Source organism: Melospiza melodia, chromosome Z (assembly GCF_035770615.1).
Source record: "Melospiza melodia melodia isolate bMelMel2 chromosome Z, bMelMel2.pri, whole genome shotgun sequence".
Lineage (NCBI taxonomy): Eukaryota > Metazoa > Chordata > Aves > Passeriformes > Passerellidae > Melospiza > Melospiza melodia.
The window spans coordinates 61,159,751-61,173,935 of NC_086226.1; the positions used below are offsets into that span (position 1 = coordinate 61,159,751).

The 14,185-nt window shown below is 44.7% G+C and overlaps 1 protein-coding gene across 3 annotated transcripts in view; it reads left to right on the forward strand.

Annotated features, from left to right (window-relative positions):
* ABCA1 (ATP binding cassette subfamily A member 1) overlaps positions 1-14,185 on the forward strand; it is a 91,931-nt gene that overhangs the window by 61,332 nt on the left and 16,414 nt on the right. For 2 of the 3 annotated variants that reach the window (XM_063180747.1, XM_063180748.1), the window contains exons 11-28: positions 52-168; positions 2,363-2,551; positions 3,361-3,566; positions 3,659-3,835; positions 4,440-4,662; positions 5,018-5,239; positions 5,833-6,037; positions 6,548-6,661; positions 7,126-7,297; positions 7,815-7,946; positions 8,466-8,605; positions 9,608-9,745; positions 10,289-10,509; positions 10,940-11,012; positions 11,536-11,738; positions 12,732-12,780; positions 13,464-13,577; positions 13,910-14,061. In XM_063180747.1, coding sequence (XP_063036817.1) covers positions 52-168; positions 2,363-2,551; positions 3,361-3,566; positions 3,659-3,835; positions 4,440-4,662; positions 5,018-5,239; positions 5,833-6,037; positions 6,548-6,661; positions 7,126-7,297; positions 7,815-7,946; positions 8,466-8,605; positions 9,608-9,745; positions 10,289-10,509; positions 10,940-11,012; positions 11,536-11,738; positions 12,732-12,780; positions 13,464-13,577; positions 13,910-14,061 — 2,847 coding nt within the window. The remainder of the gene's footprint in view (positions 1-51; positions 169-2,362; positions 2,552-3,360; positions 3,567-3,658; positions 3,836-4,439; positions 4,663-5,017; positions 5,240-5,832; positions 6,038-6,547; positions 6,662-7,125; positions 7,298-7,814; positions 7,947-8,465; positions 8,606-9,607; positions 9,746-10,288; positions 10,510-10,939; positions 11,013-11,535; positions 11,739-12,731; positions 12,781-13,463; positions 13,578-13,909; positions 14,062-14,185) is intronic. The other variant, XM_063180750.1, reaches the window with a different exon arrangement.

The following is a 14,185-nucleotide window of genomic DNA, read 5'->3' on the forward strand; positions in this document are numbered from 1 at the left end:
GATGGTCTCTGCCAGCTTTTGGAAATAACCTTCCTCTCTGCTTTGTGACAGGTGAACAGGACATTCCAGGAGCTGGGTGTGTTTCGTGACCTCGGGGGAATGTGGGAGGAGATAAGCCCAAAGATTTGGACATTTATGGAAAGTAGTCAGGAAATGGATCTCATTCGGGTCAGTATGCTGTCCTTGCCAGAACCACTGCTGTTGTTTTTTGCAATAAGTGATGAAATATTTATTTTAAAAGGTGCTTCAGTGCTGAATTGGGCAGATAGATACTGTGGATGGGACCTCTTCTTGAAAGAGATCTTGAGTACTGATCTTGCATTATGATTGGCATTCCTTCCTTCACCTAACAGTCTCCTGCAAACAGCACATTTAACACCCAATTCTAATCTGCCTCTGTTGGAAGATGTACTGTTTTGTCTGCAGTGTTGCCCTAATGTGTCATGAGCATGTCACCATGGTTCCTCGGGTGCAGCTATGAGGGGTGGATCTTTGCACCCTGCGCCAATATCTTAAGTACAGTGATGTAAAGCTAACATTAAGAAACAGAGGGAGTGCTGTAGAGTAGTTTTTCCAGCTGTCTCTGCAACACAGTTGGTTGGCTGTCACCATGCACCATCTTGTGTACAGAGACCTCCCCAGGTTGTATAAACCCTGAAATTAATTCCTTTTTCACCCCAGTGTAATGCTGTGCTGAATAATCATGTGACCTGGCCTGTTGTACTTCTCCATCAACATGACATACTAGGGCACCAGAGACAGTTGAATAGATTGTTACAAAGCTCAGGCAGAAAGCTGAGGTCCAAAACGTTTATTTGCAGTGATGTCCTCTGAAAAGTGCTTGTATTTTTTTTTTTAACTGAGCCCTGGGCTTTTATGGCTTTATATCTTATGTTGGTTGTTAATACTGTTGCCTCTGGTGGTTAATTATTGATCTTCCCAGCAATCTGGTCTTTTCTGTACCAGTATAGTAAAACGATCTCTTTGTTGTCACCTGTTGGCATTCACACAAGCAGGAGTACTTCATTGTCAGTGCCTTGGCAGCTCCCAGCAAGCATTTCCTTCAGTTGTCATGTTTCTGGATTGACTGGCCATCACCTCTCAACTTTCTGGGTTGTACAATCTGTTTGGCATATTTCTTCCTGCTGAGGGAGAGGAAAGTGCTTTGTTTTCCCATCCGTGCCACTTCTAGCTTGATGCTAATGTGCCTGTGAACTTCAGGAAGGGCAACAAGTGCCCCTAGGGTTAAGGAGCTTTAATGTTGGACTTAAACAAGATGAGGTTGAGCCATTTCCCTGCACGCATGGTAGCAGAAGTTAACCATGGAGACCAAATGAAAAGGGAGCACAGCACATCCGATTCCTGTGTGCTTGGATTTCCTTTTTGTATGTTTTCCTTTGGTAGCTTGGTCTGTTCTGTTTTTACAGTTTGGAGTTGTTTTTGTAACTGTGTGACCCACTACTTTCTGGTTTGCTGGTAACAGCAGAGTATGGGGAAGCTCTTTACCTCTGTTTCATTTTTGTTGTGGCAAAAAATCCACTTCCTGTTCTTGATCATGAGAATTTTTGCAGTTTTCTCTCTTGTGCAGGTTTTTCTTTTTATCTCCCTGACTTCAGTTCAACTATGTAATTTACAATTACTGTTCCCTTCCTGCCTGGCCTTAAATTGTCTGCCCAGTGGACTGGTTTCTGCTTCAGTGCATTTGTGCTAGGCATTGTGCATACAGTAGGCCTGTCCTCAGAAAGCTAGCAGTTAAACGAGGTGAAGAAAGCACTGTCCTAGACAAGAGGATAAAGGCAGGACATCATGGCTGTACAGGGGAGCTTCAGCTAGCCCTGGTGGCACAAAAACAAAATACAAAAATCGTCTGGCCTCTGGTGCTGGTATTTCTGCTCAGCACAGTGACTATTGAACCTTCAGCTGTACCTCAATTGCTCTCCATCCAAGCCAGGAGGTGAGATTTTTCTGGAAGAAGTGAGCAGATCTAGGCACCAAGTATTGGGCAAATGCATTTCTGCGGCGCTAGCATCTCCCTTTTCCCTGGTTTGCCTGTGTGGGGTGCAGAGCTGTACATGGCTCTCTGCTGCCCTCTCCTTGGGAGAGGGGTTGGCCGGACATGGAGGCAGGCAGCCAGCCTGCAAAGCACACCGATATGGTGTAGCTGTACCGAGGGAGGCATATCCCTCTTAAAGCCAAGGTAAGGGGAAGGACACCACCGTATTGATCCTCTCAGTATGATAGAGGGCCTCTACCTGCACCTTCTTAGCAGCTGTTTTCCTTGTAGTGCTTGACTTCATTATGAGAGAGGAATCTAATATTATTTCTCACAACCATTTCTTCTTTGAAAACAAAACTCTTGCAGACGTTACTGAAAGGCAAAGCCCTCTGGGACCTGCACTTGCCAGCTTCCAACTGGACAGTAGAGGATGTTGCCCGCTTCCTGTCAAACAGTCCAGAGGACTTTGAGACAGAAAATGGCTCTGTGTACACCTGGGTGGATGCCTTCAATGAGACAGACCGGGCTATCCAGACCATCTCCCGCTTCATGGAGGTGAGATGTTGTTAGTGTGGGCAAGGTGCTGGGGGAGGGCAGCAGCTTGGTCTCCACTTATGCAGTTGGGTGTTCTGAAAAGGTAAGGTAGATATTCCTCCATCCATTTTATGGATACAACCAGGATGTAGGAATCTTCCTGTAGGCCTTGTTCTTGAAGTTTTGCTTCTGTCACTGCATGTGGTTTCCTGCCCTTCTGTTAGTGACTGAAAGCTGCTGCTGTCTCCAGCAGTGTAGCTGTTCATACTTCAGTTCGCGGTGGGGTTTAGCTGAGGGCTGTGGTAAAGCTAGCAGCTGCTTCAAATTGAGGGAACAAAATTAGTTTTACTTTTTGCCTCATCAGCTTGGTAGATGAGTGCAAGCAGAAACAGGCCATGGCCTGTTAAGGGCTTGATTCAAAACCTTCAGGTATCTCCACTGATGTTTATAGGCTTTGAATCAGATTTGATTTATTGGTAACAGATGAAATAAGACCATTTATGGAAGTTGATACTTGGATGAAATCCTGTAGGTAATACTGCAGTGCTAGCTAACCTCTTGTACAGAAAATGCCTTTGCTGGGGTATTTCTCAGTGATATATGTTGGACTGGTAGGTGACTGTCAAGCAGGAAGCAATGACAACTCTTGCGACTTGCTGGGCTATAACTGAGCAAACCATTGCAAAATAGTCTGATGCTGTTGTCTTTTTACTTGGGCATGACATTACCATTGGAGTGTTCTCTTCTTTCCCTCCACCCCACAACTAAACAAAGTACCTTATAATTTGGCAGTGTATCCCATAAATGCTTCCAATTCTGTCCCTGTCTAGTGTGTCAACCTGGACAAACTGGAGCCTGTGCCCACAGAAGTCCGGCTCATTAACAAGTCCTTGGAACTTCTGGATGAAAGGAGGTTCTGGGCTGGCATAGTCTTCACTGAAATAGCTCCTGATAGCACAGACCTTCCTCAACACGTGAAGTACAAGATACGCATGGACATTGATAATGTGGAAAGGACCAACAAGATCAAGGATGGGTGAGCCCTGACATCCTGCCTTACGATCAATTTCTTACAAAGAATGGAGTGAGGAGGATTTCTAATGGAAAGGTCTTGTTCCCTTGGTGCAGGTACTGGGATCCTGGTCCCCGTGCTGATCCCTTTGAGGACATGCGCTATGTCTGGGGAGGCTTTGTCTACCTGCAGGATGTGGTAGAACAGGCCATCATCAGGGTTCAGACAGGCACAGAGAAGAAGACAGGAGTTTATGTGCAGCAGATGCCCTACCCATGTTACGTGGATGACATGTATGTATACAGGCCGCTTCAGAAGCTCCCAGGAGGAGAAGCTTGGGAGGCATGGGCTTTTGTCAATCCTCAGGCATGGTTTTTGTCCCTATTTTCAGTGAGGAGGCAATCTCCATTGTGTTCCTAATCCCTAGAATTAGGGCACCCACATGGAAGATTTAGAATGTGTAATGACTTGCAGAGTCCTGCCCAGGAGAGTCCTGGAGTTGAGCACACACAGTACCTTCCTGAGGTGTGACCATATCCCCACGCCTGATGCAAGTGAAAATAGCACTGGGGAAAAAAGCAGGACAGATAGATAGGCACAGGAGAGGGGAAAGAGGGCAATTGAGAGCAGCTCCCAGACAAGGCAGCTCTTTGCACCCACTCTTTCACTGAGTGACAATTGCAGCTCCACCTCCCACTCCTAACTGGTAATATGCTCTAAACCCACCCACCTCACCTCATGGTGAGACAAGGATCCTGTGTCAGGCCTTGCATATCAGCTGCTTTGTGCAGGGAAGCCTTAGGTGTCACCATGCTCTAATAGCCCTTCAAGTGGTATCTGAAGTTGCAGTAATGTTTCTCACTCGGATCTCCTGGCCCCTTTCTTTCATTTTCTCAGATTTCTGCGTGTCATGAGCCGCTCCATGCCTCTCTTCATGACACTAGCTTGGATCTACTCAGTGGCTGTGATAATTAAGGGCATTGTGTATGAGAAGGAAGCCCGGCTGAAAGAAACAATGAGGATTATGGGACTTGACAATGGCATCCTTTGGTTAAGCTGGTTCATTAGCAGCCTTGTCCCTCTCCTGATGAGTGCAGGACTCTTGGTGCTGATCCTGAAGGTGAGTTGCCTGGTTTGGCCTGTGGCAGCAAATTCTAGAGCCTTTAGAGCCTGCCAAGCAGTGGTCTGCACTGACACACTGGGGAGGAGTTTGTGGGTATGTGTTGACCAGTCACTTTTTGGGAACAGAATTTAGGAACAACAGGACTATGTGGCTGAAAACAGCAGGAGGGAATGTTGTAGATTCAGTTCTGTTGAAAAGATGCCTCTGGTACTGCCTCACTTCTGGGAAGGCTGTTGTGCAAATTGCAGGAAACCCTGCCTCTGCTGAGCAGCGGCTGTGCAGAGCTGCCTATAACAGAGGTACCTTGGAGAGCCCTTTCAAAACCTCATGCACTTAATTGTTCTCCTGCCAGATGGGGAATCTGCTGCCTTACAGTGATCCTAGTGTGGTGTTCATTTTCCTCTCCATCTTCGGCGTTGTGACCATCCTCCAGTGCTTCCTCATCAGCACCGTGTTCTCCAGGGCCAACCTGGCAGCTGCCTGTGGGGGCATTGTCTACTTCACACTGTACCTGCCTTATGTGCTGTGTGTTGCCTGGCAGGACCACATCAGCTTCTCACTCAAGATTTTTGCGGTGAGTCTTGATGAAACATTCCTGGGCACTGGAGTGCCGCCAGTATGGCACTCAGCAGCTGGACACTCTTACAAGGGGGGAAGTGGCAGTGGGAGGTTAATTTTCAGTGTAAAAGTCTTCAGGGTTGGGCTTGATAAAGAGGTTTACTGAACCTGGTAGAAGCTGCTGGGAGGGTTTTGTTGGCTTTGGTAGTAGAAGTAATGCAGCTGGACTAAGCTGCCTTGATCTCTGTATGCTGTCATGCTGTATAACCAGACAGGCAGCCTGAAGGAACCACCTGCTTTTCCTCTGCTCAGCATTTCTTACCTGTCTGGAGAGGGTGACTGTTAGCAACCTGTTCCCTTGCAGGAAAATCCAAAGAGTAAGGGAAAGATAGGGAAACAAACAATTCTGGGTGGAGGTCCAGTAGAGATTTCAGGCCTCTTGGAACCTAGACCAAATATGCCACTCCATATCTGCAAATACAGTGATGGTCCATGGAATTTGGACTTTTCATATGGACAATGTCCCTCATTCTTGTGCTACAACTGAGATGACTAATTGGGGAGTAGATGTAAAAAAATTCAGTGCATGTTCATGCCTCCCATTTTCAGAGCCTGCTGTCTCCAGTAGCCTTTGGTTTCGGTTGTGAGTACTTTGCGCTCTTTGAGGAGCAGGGAGTTGGTGTTCAGTGGGACAACTTCTTTGAGAGCCCATTGGAAGAAGATGGCTTTAGCATCACCACATCAGCTGTCATGATGCTGTTTGATACCTTCCTCTATGGAGTCATGACCTGGTACATTGAATCTGTCTTCCCAGGTGAGGTCTACTTTTGAGAGATGATCATGTCTTAAGGCTTTTAAATAAATCCTTTCACCCTTTTCACCTGCTAAGGTGCAAATTTGGCCCATTTTTAAGCAGAGCTATTCAAAGGTCATGGAGCAAAACCAGCATCAGAACAAGGCTGGTGCTGCTAGCAGTGAGTGTTGCCCAGCACAGAAGCATGACTCCATTGTGGCCATGGCTGATCTAGCCCCAGAAGCTTTGCTGTACTTGACTTGTTCCCTCCTCCAAAGTTCACAGACTGTGAGGCAAGAGAGGAGTTGAGTATAGTACCACATGTGCCACTAAGTACCTTTCAGCGTAGGGTTTTTAATCCTAAAGTGAAGTTAGATGTCTCTTACCCAGAGTCTGTCAGTGTCTTCATACAGAAAGATTTCTCCTTCGTGCCTCACCTCATGTGGGTGGAGTACTTCCCTTCTTGTCCTGAAAGCTAATTAAGGAAAAGTGACAGATGCACTCAGGCTCATGTAATGCTTTTGTTTTTAGGCCAGTATGGGATTCCCAGACCCTGGTACTTTCCTTTCACAAAGTCATATTGGTTTGGGGAGGAACCACAGGACAGGCAGCACCCCCATCCTGACCAGAAGGGGTCTTCAGAAGGTAAGTGCTGGACACAGCCTTTTGAAAGTGAAGTATTAAGGTCTGCCTTTTTCTGAAATGATAGTCCAAGGACCGCAGGAGCTGTACTGGCATGGATAGGTGAAATTGGTCACCCTTTTGTTATCACTCTTTGGCTATGCTGATCAAGTGGGTGCATCTGGATAAACTCAAGGTACTTTGCCTGCCTGACTGCAGCTGGGTACTCCAGGCTCATAGAATTGAGAAGGCCTTGTATTTTTGGTGACCTTAATAAAACTGGAGGTCTCCAACTCCCAAATTAGCTCAGGAGAGAGACAATAGCTAAATGACAACTTTGCTGAAGATTCCTCTCTCTGAGGAATAAAGTGGCCAGTCTTCATATAGCTCATTCCTTCACAGGCTTAGGGCAATATGATGTCTATTAAAATTCCTATGCAATTTCTGTTAAAACCTATCAGATCTCTCTACTTTGTGTTTTCTTTCAGTCTGCAAGGAAGAAGAGCCAGTGCATCTGAGTCTTGGTGTTTCCATCCAGAACCTGGTCAAAGTTTACCGTGATGGCAAGAAAGTTGCTGTAGATGGTCTCACACTCAACTTCTATGAAGGACAAATCACCTCCTTTCTGGGACATAATGGAGCAGGGAAAACCACTACCATGTAAGAACAAAATAATGGTTTCAGACAGTAGGAAAGTGACTGAATACTGCAACTCCTATCCATACAGTAGAGGTAGCCATAGAACTGGAGCGTGCAAGCTGGTGCAGACTAGAATGCCTCTGCTGATTTAGTCTAGTTGCGCTGCTGCCTTACAGATACAGGGGACTGGAACCACAGGAGGTTCAGGTTGAGGCTGGGTCAAATGAATCGGTAGGTGGCATTTTGTAGTAATGCCATTTGTGATTCTGACTTACCAGTGAAAGAAAGCAAGTTGGTACTGAAAGAACAAGAAGCTTTTAGACGAAAAAGAAAATCTTTCCTTCAAGCAGCTATGTGGGTGTTCTTTGATCACCACTGGAGCTGATTTGTGGTTTGGTTTATTTAAAATCCATTAGTGAGATGTTTATCAGGCTACTTTCTAGATATGGGATTCCCCAGGGTTTCCACCTACTCTTAATTCAGCCTTCCACTATTTCCTAGTGGTGGAACCTGCTGATCTATTCTATTTTTCTTTCAGGTCCATTTTGACTGGCTTGTTTCCCCCAACTTCGGGTACAGCCTTCATCCTGGGCAAAGATATCCGCTCTGAGCTTAGCACCATCAGGCAGAACCTGGGTGTATGTCCACAACACAATGTGCTGTTTGACTTGTGAGTATCACCTGGGATATGTAGGACTGATGGTATCTAACAGATGTTTGGGTTCTGTAGCATACAGCAGTGTGCTTTTGGCTTAGACAGTCCTTTTTCTGTGTGCGCACGGTGTGAGACAGTGGAGTGTGTGGGATTGGTACAGGAACATTCTGTTTATTAGCACATTCCCAAGTGCCTGGGAATGACCAGCAAGAGCTTACACTTTCATCTTTCATGTCTGTTAATAATGTACTCCACTCAGCTAGGCCAAGTGTATCCCTGGTGCCTGCTGATTTAGGTTGTTTGTGGTCCTGTCAAGCACCCTTAAAAAAAGAGTATTTACATGGGTGCTGAATAGAGCCGCACCCTGAAGTCCGGCTCAAACTGAGTGCACTCAGTCTGTGGCTCCTTCCCGAAACCTCAGCCTTAAAAGATGTTTTCCTGAGGAAACAGAAATGCCTGCAGTAATGCTAATAAAAGGGACGAATCCCAGTATGGTGCTTTCAACTCTGCCCTGAGGCTACATTTGTTCTCTAGGCTGACTGTGGAGGAGCACATCTGGTTCTATGCTCGACTCAAAGGGCTGCCAGAAAAGAAGGTGAAAGAGGAGATGGATCAGATGGCAACAGATGTTGGTTTGCCTCACAAACTGAAAGCTAGGACAAGCAAGCTCTCTGGTAGGTTCAGATCTTCTACATTTCTCAGCCTCAGAAACACTCCACTGGCTTTTGCAGAGGCTGTGTTACGGACCCTGATGGAATGCTGCAATTATATATAGACTACTATAAAATTAAGCATTTAAGGAAGTGACTTATTTATTAAGTACCTAATTAGTCTATCTTATTAAACATCACAATCTTGCCCATTCTCAAGCTATCCAATGGCCATAACAAGTCTCTCACTTTCTCTGAGTATTGTGTATTTTTTTCCATCATGACACAGTTCAGCTACATTTGTGTTGTCCAAAGCTTATTCATATATTTGGGGTTTATGAGTTTACATGAGGGTAGCTTGGACCATAGTCTACAAAGTCTCTTGCTGTTTGCGGATCATACATGCATTCCTTATACTGACTTCTGCCCCTTCAGTTGGTGACCTGGAGTGCCCTTCTCCTTTGTCCAGTAGGGGCAGAATTCCTGTGTCAGTCTGTACCAGATACTAGAGGGACTGACATGCCTTTGTCTTACTCAAGTATCAGTACAGACTGCACATTTGACTTCGGGGAGGGAGAGCAGATGACCATGGTTGACTTTAGTATTGAGGAATGCAATATAATTCCTTGTTTTTGCCTCTGGAACACTTTCATGGAAGGGGAGTCTCATGGGGACTTATTTCTGCAGCTCAGGATCTGGAGACCTGTGTTCCAGATCCCCAAATATGCTTAGGCTTCCAAGCTGGCAATTTGCTACCCCTGGTGCTGAGACAGTATAGTTCACTGTGGGTGTGCAAGGTGTGGTTCCCTGCAGTAGGAGAGTTAGACTCCACTGAGGAGTGACTATCCAGATGAATTATCCACTGTCCAGAAAGTGGTAGGACCCTGAATGCCTGAAACAGCAGCAGTACCTTTTCTCCTCAGTCTGCTTTCTTTCAGAGAGCTCATTATCCTTCATACTGCAAGTACTGCTGTTCACCTCATCTCTGCATCAGCCTGAACACTTCTTTCTTCTTGTGCCTGACAGGTGGCATGCAGAGGAAGCTCTCTGTTGCCTTAGCTTTTGTTGGTGGCTCCAAAGTTGTCATTCTGGATGAGCCTACAGCTGGGGTGGATCCTTATTCTCGCAGAGGAATATGGGAACTGCTTCTGAAGTATCGGCAAGGTATGTCATCTTTACTCTTAATAAATGTATTGTGGGAGGCAAAAGAAAATCAATCTGATTCTGGACTGTTCTCAAAATAGCAATATGTCTTTGCAAATTTATTGTTGCCTGCGCCAAGGAATGAACAGAGACCATGCAGGACAAGGATGCTCAGATTTCTCATATATCTTTCTCCTCCTATTCATGTCAGAGTTCATGAACAAATTTTTTTACTGGATTATGACTGAGGGCAGCTAAAGTCAGAAAATTAACCTTGCTGTTCAGCGGTGTCCTCTTCTGCCCCATGCAACCAGCCTTGCAGACATGAAATTAAACCTGTCTTTGCTGAGTGTGACTAAAGCCAGCAGAGAAGGGGGAGAATAAACCCATGACAGAAGTTGTGAATCTTCTCCATACTCTTGGCCTTGTTCAAAGGGCCCAAAATTGTGGCATCAACCTCCCATCCAACTTCATGGCAAGGTGCAGGTGATTGTGGCTTTGGTGTGGCAGCAAACAAACAGGTTTGTTTGACTTGGCAGCCACATCTTCCTTGCTCTCTTTCAGGTCGCACTATCATTCTCTCCACGCACCACATGGATGAGGCAGACATTCTGGGGGACCGGATTGCTATAATTTCTCATGGCAAGCTCTGCTGTGTTGGCTCTTCTCTCTTCCTGAAGAACCAGCTGGGAACAGGCTATTATTTGACCCTGGTCAAAAAGGACGTGGATTCCTCTCTGAGCTCCTGCCGAAACAGCAGCAGCACAGTTTCCTATCTGAAAAAGGTAGAGCTGGCCTTTTATGCTCATGTTTATTCTTTCTTCATGAAATCTTAGGCTTTTTGGAAGCAGCAGTTAAGATTTTCTATGTCTCAATGTCTCAAAGGAAAATCCCTTGTTCTTTGAAAGAAGTGTTACTTGTCCGGCGGATACTGTGCCAGACCATATCTAATTAAACTGTTGTGTGGGACTTACATCCCCATTATGGTTTCTTTCAGTGACAGTGGTCTCCAGCTGATCAGAGATACACAAAATAAGTGAAGTATACTTTTGTTAACACTCACTTCTGTACCCATCATCCTACTTCTGGTTTAGCCTTTGCAGTGCTGTGTCACCATCTGCAGCATCTGGTTGGACTTATTAGTATGCAGCATCTGGTAGGCCCCATTTTGAATAAACAGCAGGAAATAATGTTTGTCTTCTCTTTTGTGACCAGGATGACAGTGTCTCCCAGAGCAGCTCTGATGCTGGCCTTGGCAGTGACCATGAAAGTGACACATTGACAATAGGTGAGGCTTGGAAAAAAATTTAAGATTGAATTCCAGTTGACTTTGCTCTGTGGCTCGCCTTGGACAGCTGACTTAACCTTGTTGCTCCAAGGTAGCTACAGTCTTGGGAAAATTATTAAATTCACAGTGATGGTATTTTAAATATTGGAATGCATTTCTTGAGTGAGCCATTTTGAATTCAAGCTGTCCTGAGATATAATAAGCAAATATTATGTAGTTGTGTGGCCTGTTGGCAGTATATAATGTTGGTGAGCTGTACATTAGTGATTTATTTGCAGGTCTTCCAGTCCCATGTACAAGCTCTCCCAAGTTCTGCACATAAGAAGTATAGCCAAGCTTTGGTCCAGGCTTTTATCCAGTCTTGTGTTAAATTAAAAAGAAATGACACTTCATGGAAATTAGCTTCTTTCCAGAGATGTGCTATTTGTCCTCCTTTTCTGGCAGGATTTTTAAGGCTGAGCTCTTTTTTCCACATTATGAATGTAACCAGAACAGAACTATCTTTTACATTTGTTTTTTCTAGATGTGTCTGCAATTTCAAATCTCATTACAAAACATGTTCCCGAGGCAAGACTGGTGGAGGACATAGGTCATGAATTAACCTATGTCTTGCCATACAAAGCCGCTAAAGAGGGAGCTTTTGTGGAGCTGTTCCATGAAATTGATGACCGTCTTTCTGATCTTGGCATTTCCAGCTATGGCATCTCGGAAACTACTCTGGAGGAGGTTAGTGAGCTGCTGATTCCTGTTTGTCTTAAACTAGGCAGAAGGAATCATGACATAATTAAGAATGAGATTAAGCCTTATTGCTTCCTGTAAAAATTGACAGAACAGCTTTGCGTTCCTCTCCAAAATGGATTGTCTTCTGCCTTGTGTAAGAGTGTGCTCACAGAGGTGTGCATTAAAAACCGAAATGTGGTACAAACAGGCAAGGACAGGTCCTGTGTGCTCATCTGCACTTTGCTGAGATATCATTGTAGGTTGGCCCCTGATTTGGCTTCTAATATCTGTGTTATTTTTAGGCATGCTTTGTGTTGCATTTAACTGAAAACATACATTTCAGTACTGTATACATACATTATGTAAACAATTTAGACATATGCCCTTGTCAGGGATTTTTTTATGGTTTCAGGGTTTGTTCTATGTGACTGATCCAGCTGCCAAGTCTCTCTTTTTTATCACAAAAGTATCATGCACATTATCTCTGTGTAGGATCTTTATTTGTTTATTTTAAAAGAATGATTACGGAAGATGAAAGAGTGGTTTTGTCACTTACTGATGTTGCCATCTAGGTCCTTCAGAGCTGTGAAGACCTTGGTTGTTATCTGCAATTTGAAAAAAGAGTTATGTCTGGTTTAGGAGAGTCCATGGGTCAAGCTCCATGAAGGTGCCTATTCAAGCAAGAGCTGTTAGACATGGGGAAATATGAGATTCACAAGTTTAGTTACTAGGTCTCTTTCTGAGACACAGAAAAGAGCTCATGTGGCCTATGAAAGATGGCCTACGAACTCATATTGGAAAGGGGGCACAGCTGGTAGCAGTCTGACAGTCTGAAACTGGACAGAAGCCACAAAGTCAATGTCACTATCATGCAGAGGATAAACTCAGTATCCTCAGTTCCTTCATTGCACCTGCCAGTCTCACACAGCATCTTCTGAAGCAGTACCCACAATATCTCTCCTCCTTTGATTTTCATTGACAGTTATCATTCCTTTTCAGATCTTCCTGAAAGTGGCTGATGATAGTGGTGTGGATGCAGAAACCTCGGGTAGGTGTAGTTGTCCCCTACAGAAGTGACACATACTAAGGTGTGACAGAGCCTGATTGAGACTGAACTGAAGCTCTTCTTTCCTAGTATTTTTAATGACCTGAAGTAGCTGGGTTTAGTGTATTTAATGCATGCCTTTATGTGCTGTAATGGTCAATTGACTCAGTTGGTAGTATATTTATTTTGTGATAGTGAAGAGTTTTTGTTGTTTGAGTATATTGCAAATTACTTGACTGACACTGTTGTCTGCTCTGAAGAACTCCTGACGCATCAGACCAGAGTAACGCCCAAATTACTTTCCCTTTCTGAGAGCAGATCACTGTGCTGAGTGCTTATAACAGCACATTGCACTTGTAGTGACGTGACTATGTATGACTTTCATGTGGAAAGTGAGAGTTTCTTATGATGAGAGCAGCCTGCTCTCCTGAGAGAAAAACTAAAAAGGTGGCAAGTGCAACTAGAAGAAGTTTCTGGGACATCACAGAAAGTATGGTGCATAAAACATGACCCATTGCAGAATGAGTCTTGGTTTTGTTTTTACCTGCACTGAAGTCACTCCAGATCAACTCTTCAGTTTGCAAATGGAAGACATGCAAAATGAAAATTATATTGCTTTGTTTTTTCTGTGGCTAGCTGGAGATTAACTGAAGCAGTTCAGATAACCATAACTGCATCATTTTCAGATGGCACATTGCCAGCCAGAAGGAACAGACGTGTGTTTGGAGACAGACAGAGCTGCCTTCGTCCCTTTACAGAAGATGATGCATTTGATCCTAATGACTCAGACATAGATCCAGGTATTGCTAGAGTTCAAGCCTGTTTTCTTTCTCTGGATGCTCTTTCATATTATAGGTACTGTGGATCTTAAGGCTTGAGTCTGCCAAAAGGAGTGGTGATGTATTTGCCTTTAGAAATAGTGGACAGTGCAGGATGCACAGCCTGCTCAGTTCTCCCATTCAAAGCTCAGAGAGAAGGGAGAAAACACATTCATGTAAATTTATCTAGTTATTTCTCCTGATTCTGCACTTTTTTTTTGGCAGATGTGAGTGGCTGCTCCAGCCATCACCTTGTGTTTCCAGCACTGACAGCATCTCTGAACTTTTGAATAATGGTAATTTCTTCTTGCTAGCAGAATCCAGAGAGACAGACCTTCTCAGTGGCATGGATGGGAAAGGCTCCTACCAAATGAAGGGCTGGAAGCTGACCCAGCAGCAGTTCATGGCTCTATTGTGGAAGAGGATGCTCATTGCCAAGAGAAGCCGGAAGGGCTTTTTTGCCCAGGTGAGAGCCTCCAACATGAGCAAAGTCCCTCATCAGGGACAGCTCTGGCCTGTGTGTTGTAGTCTGAGTTGATGGTAGGCTAAAAACCTCAAGGGAATGCAGATAACCAAAATTAGCCTTCGCT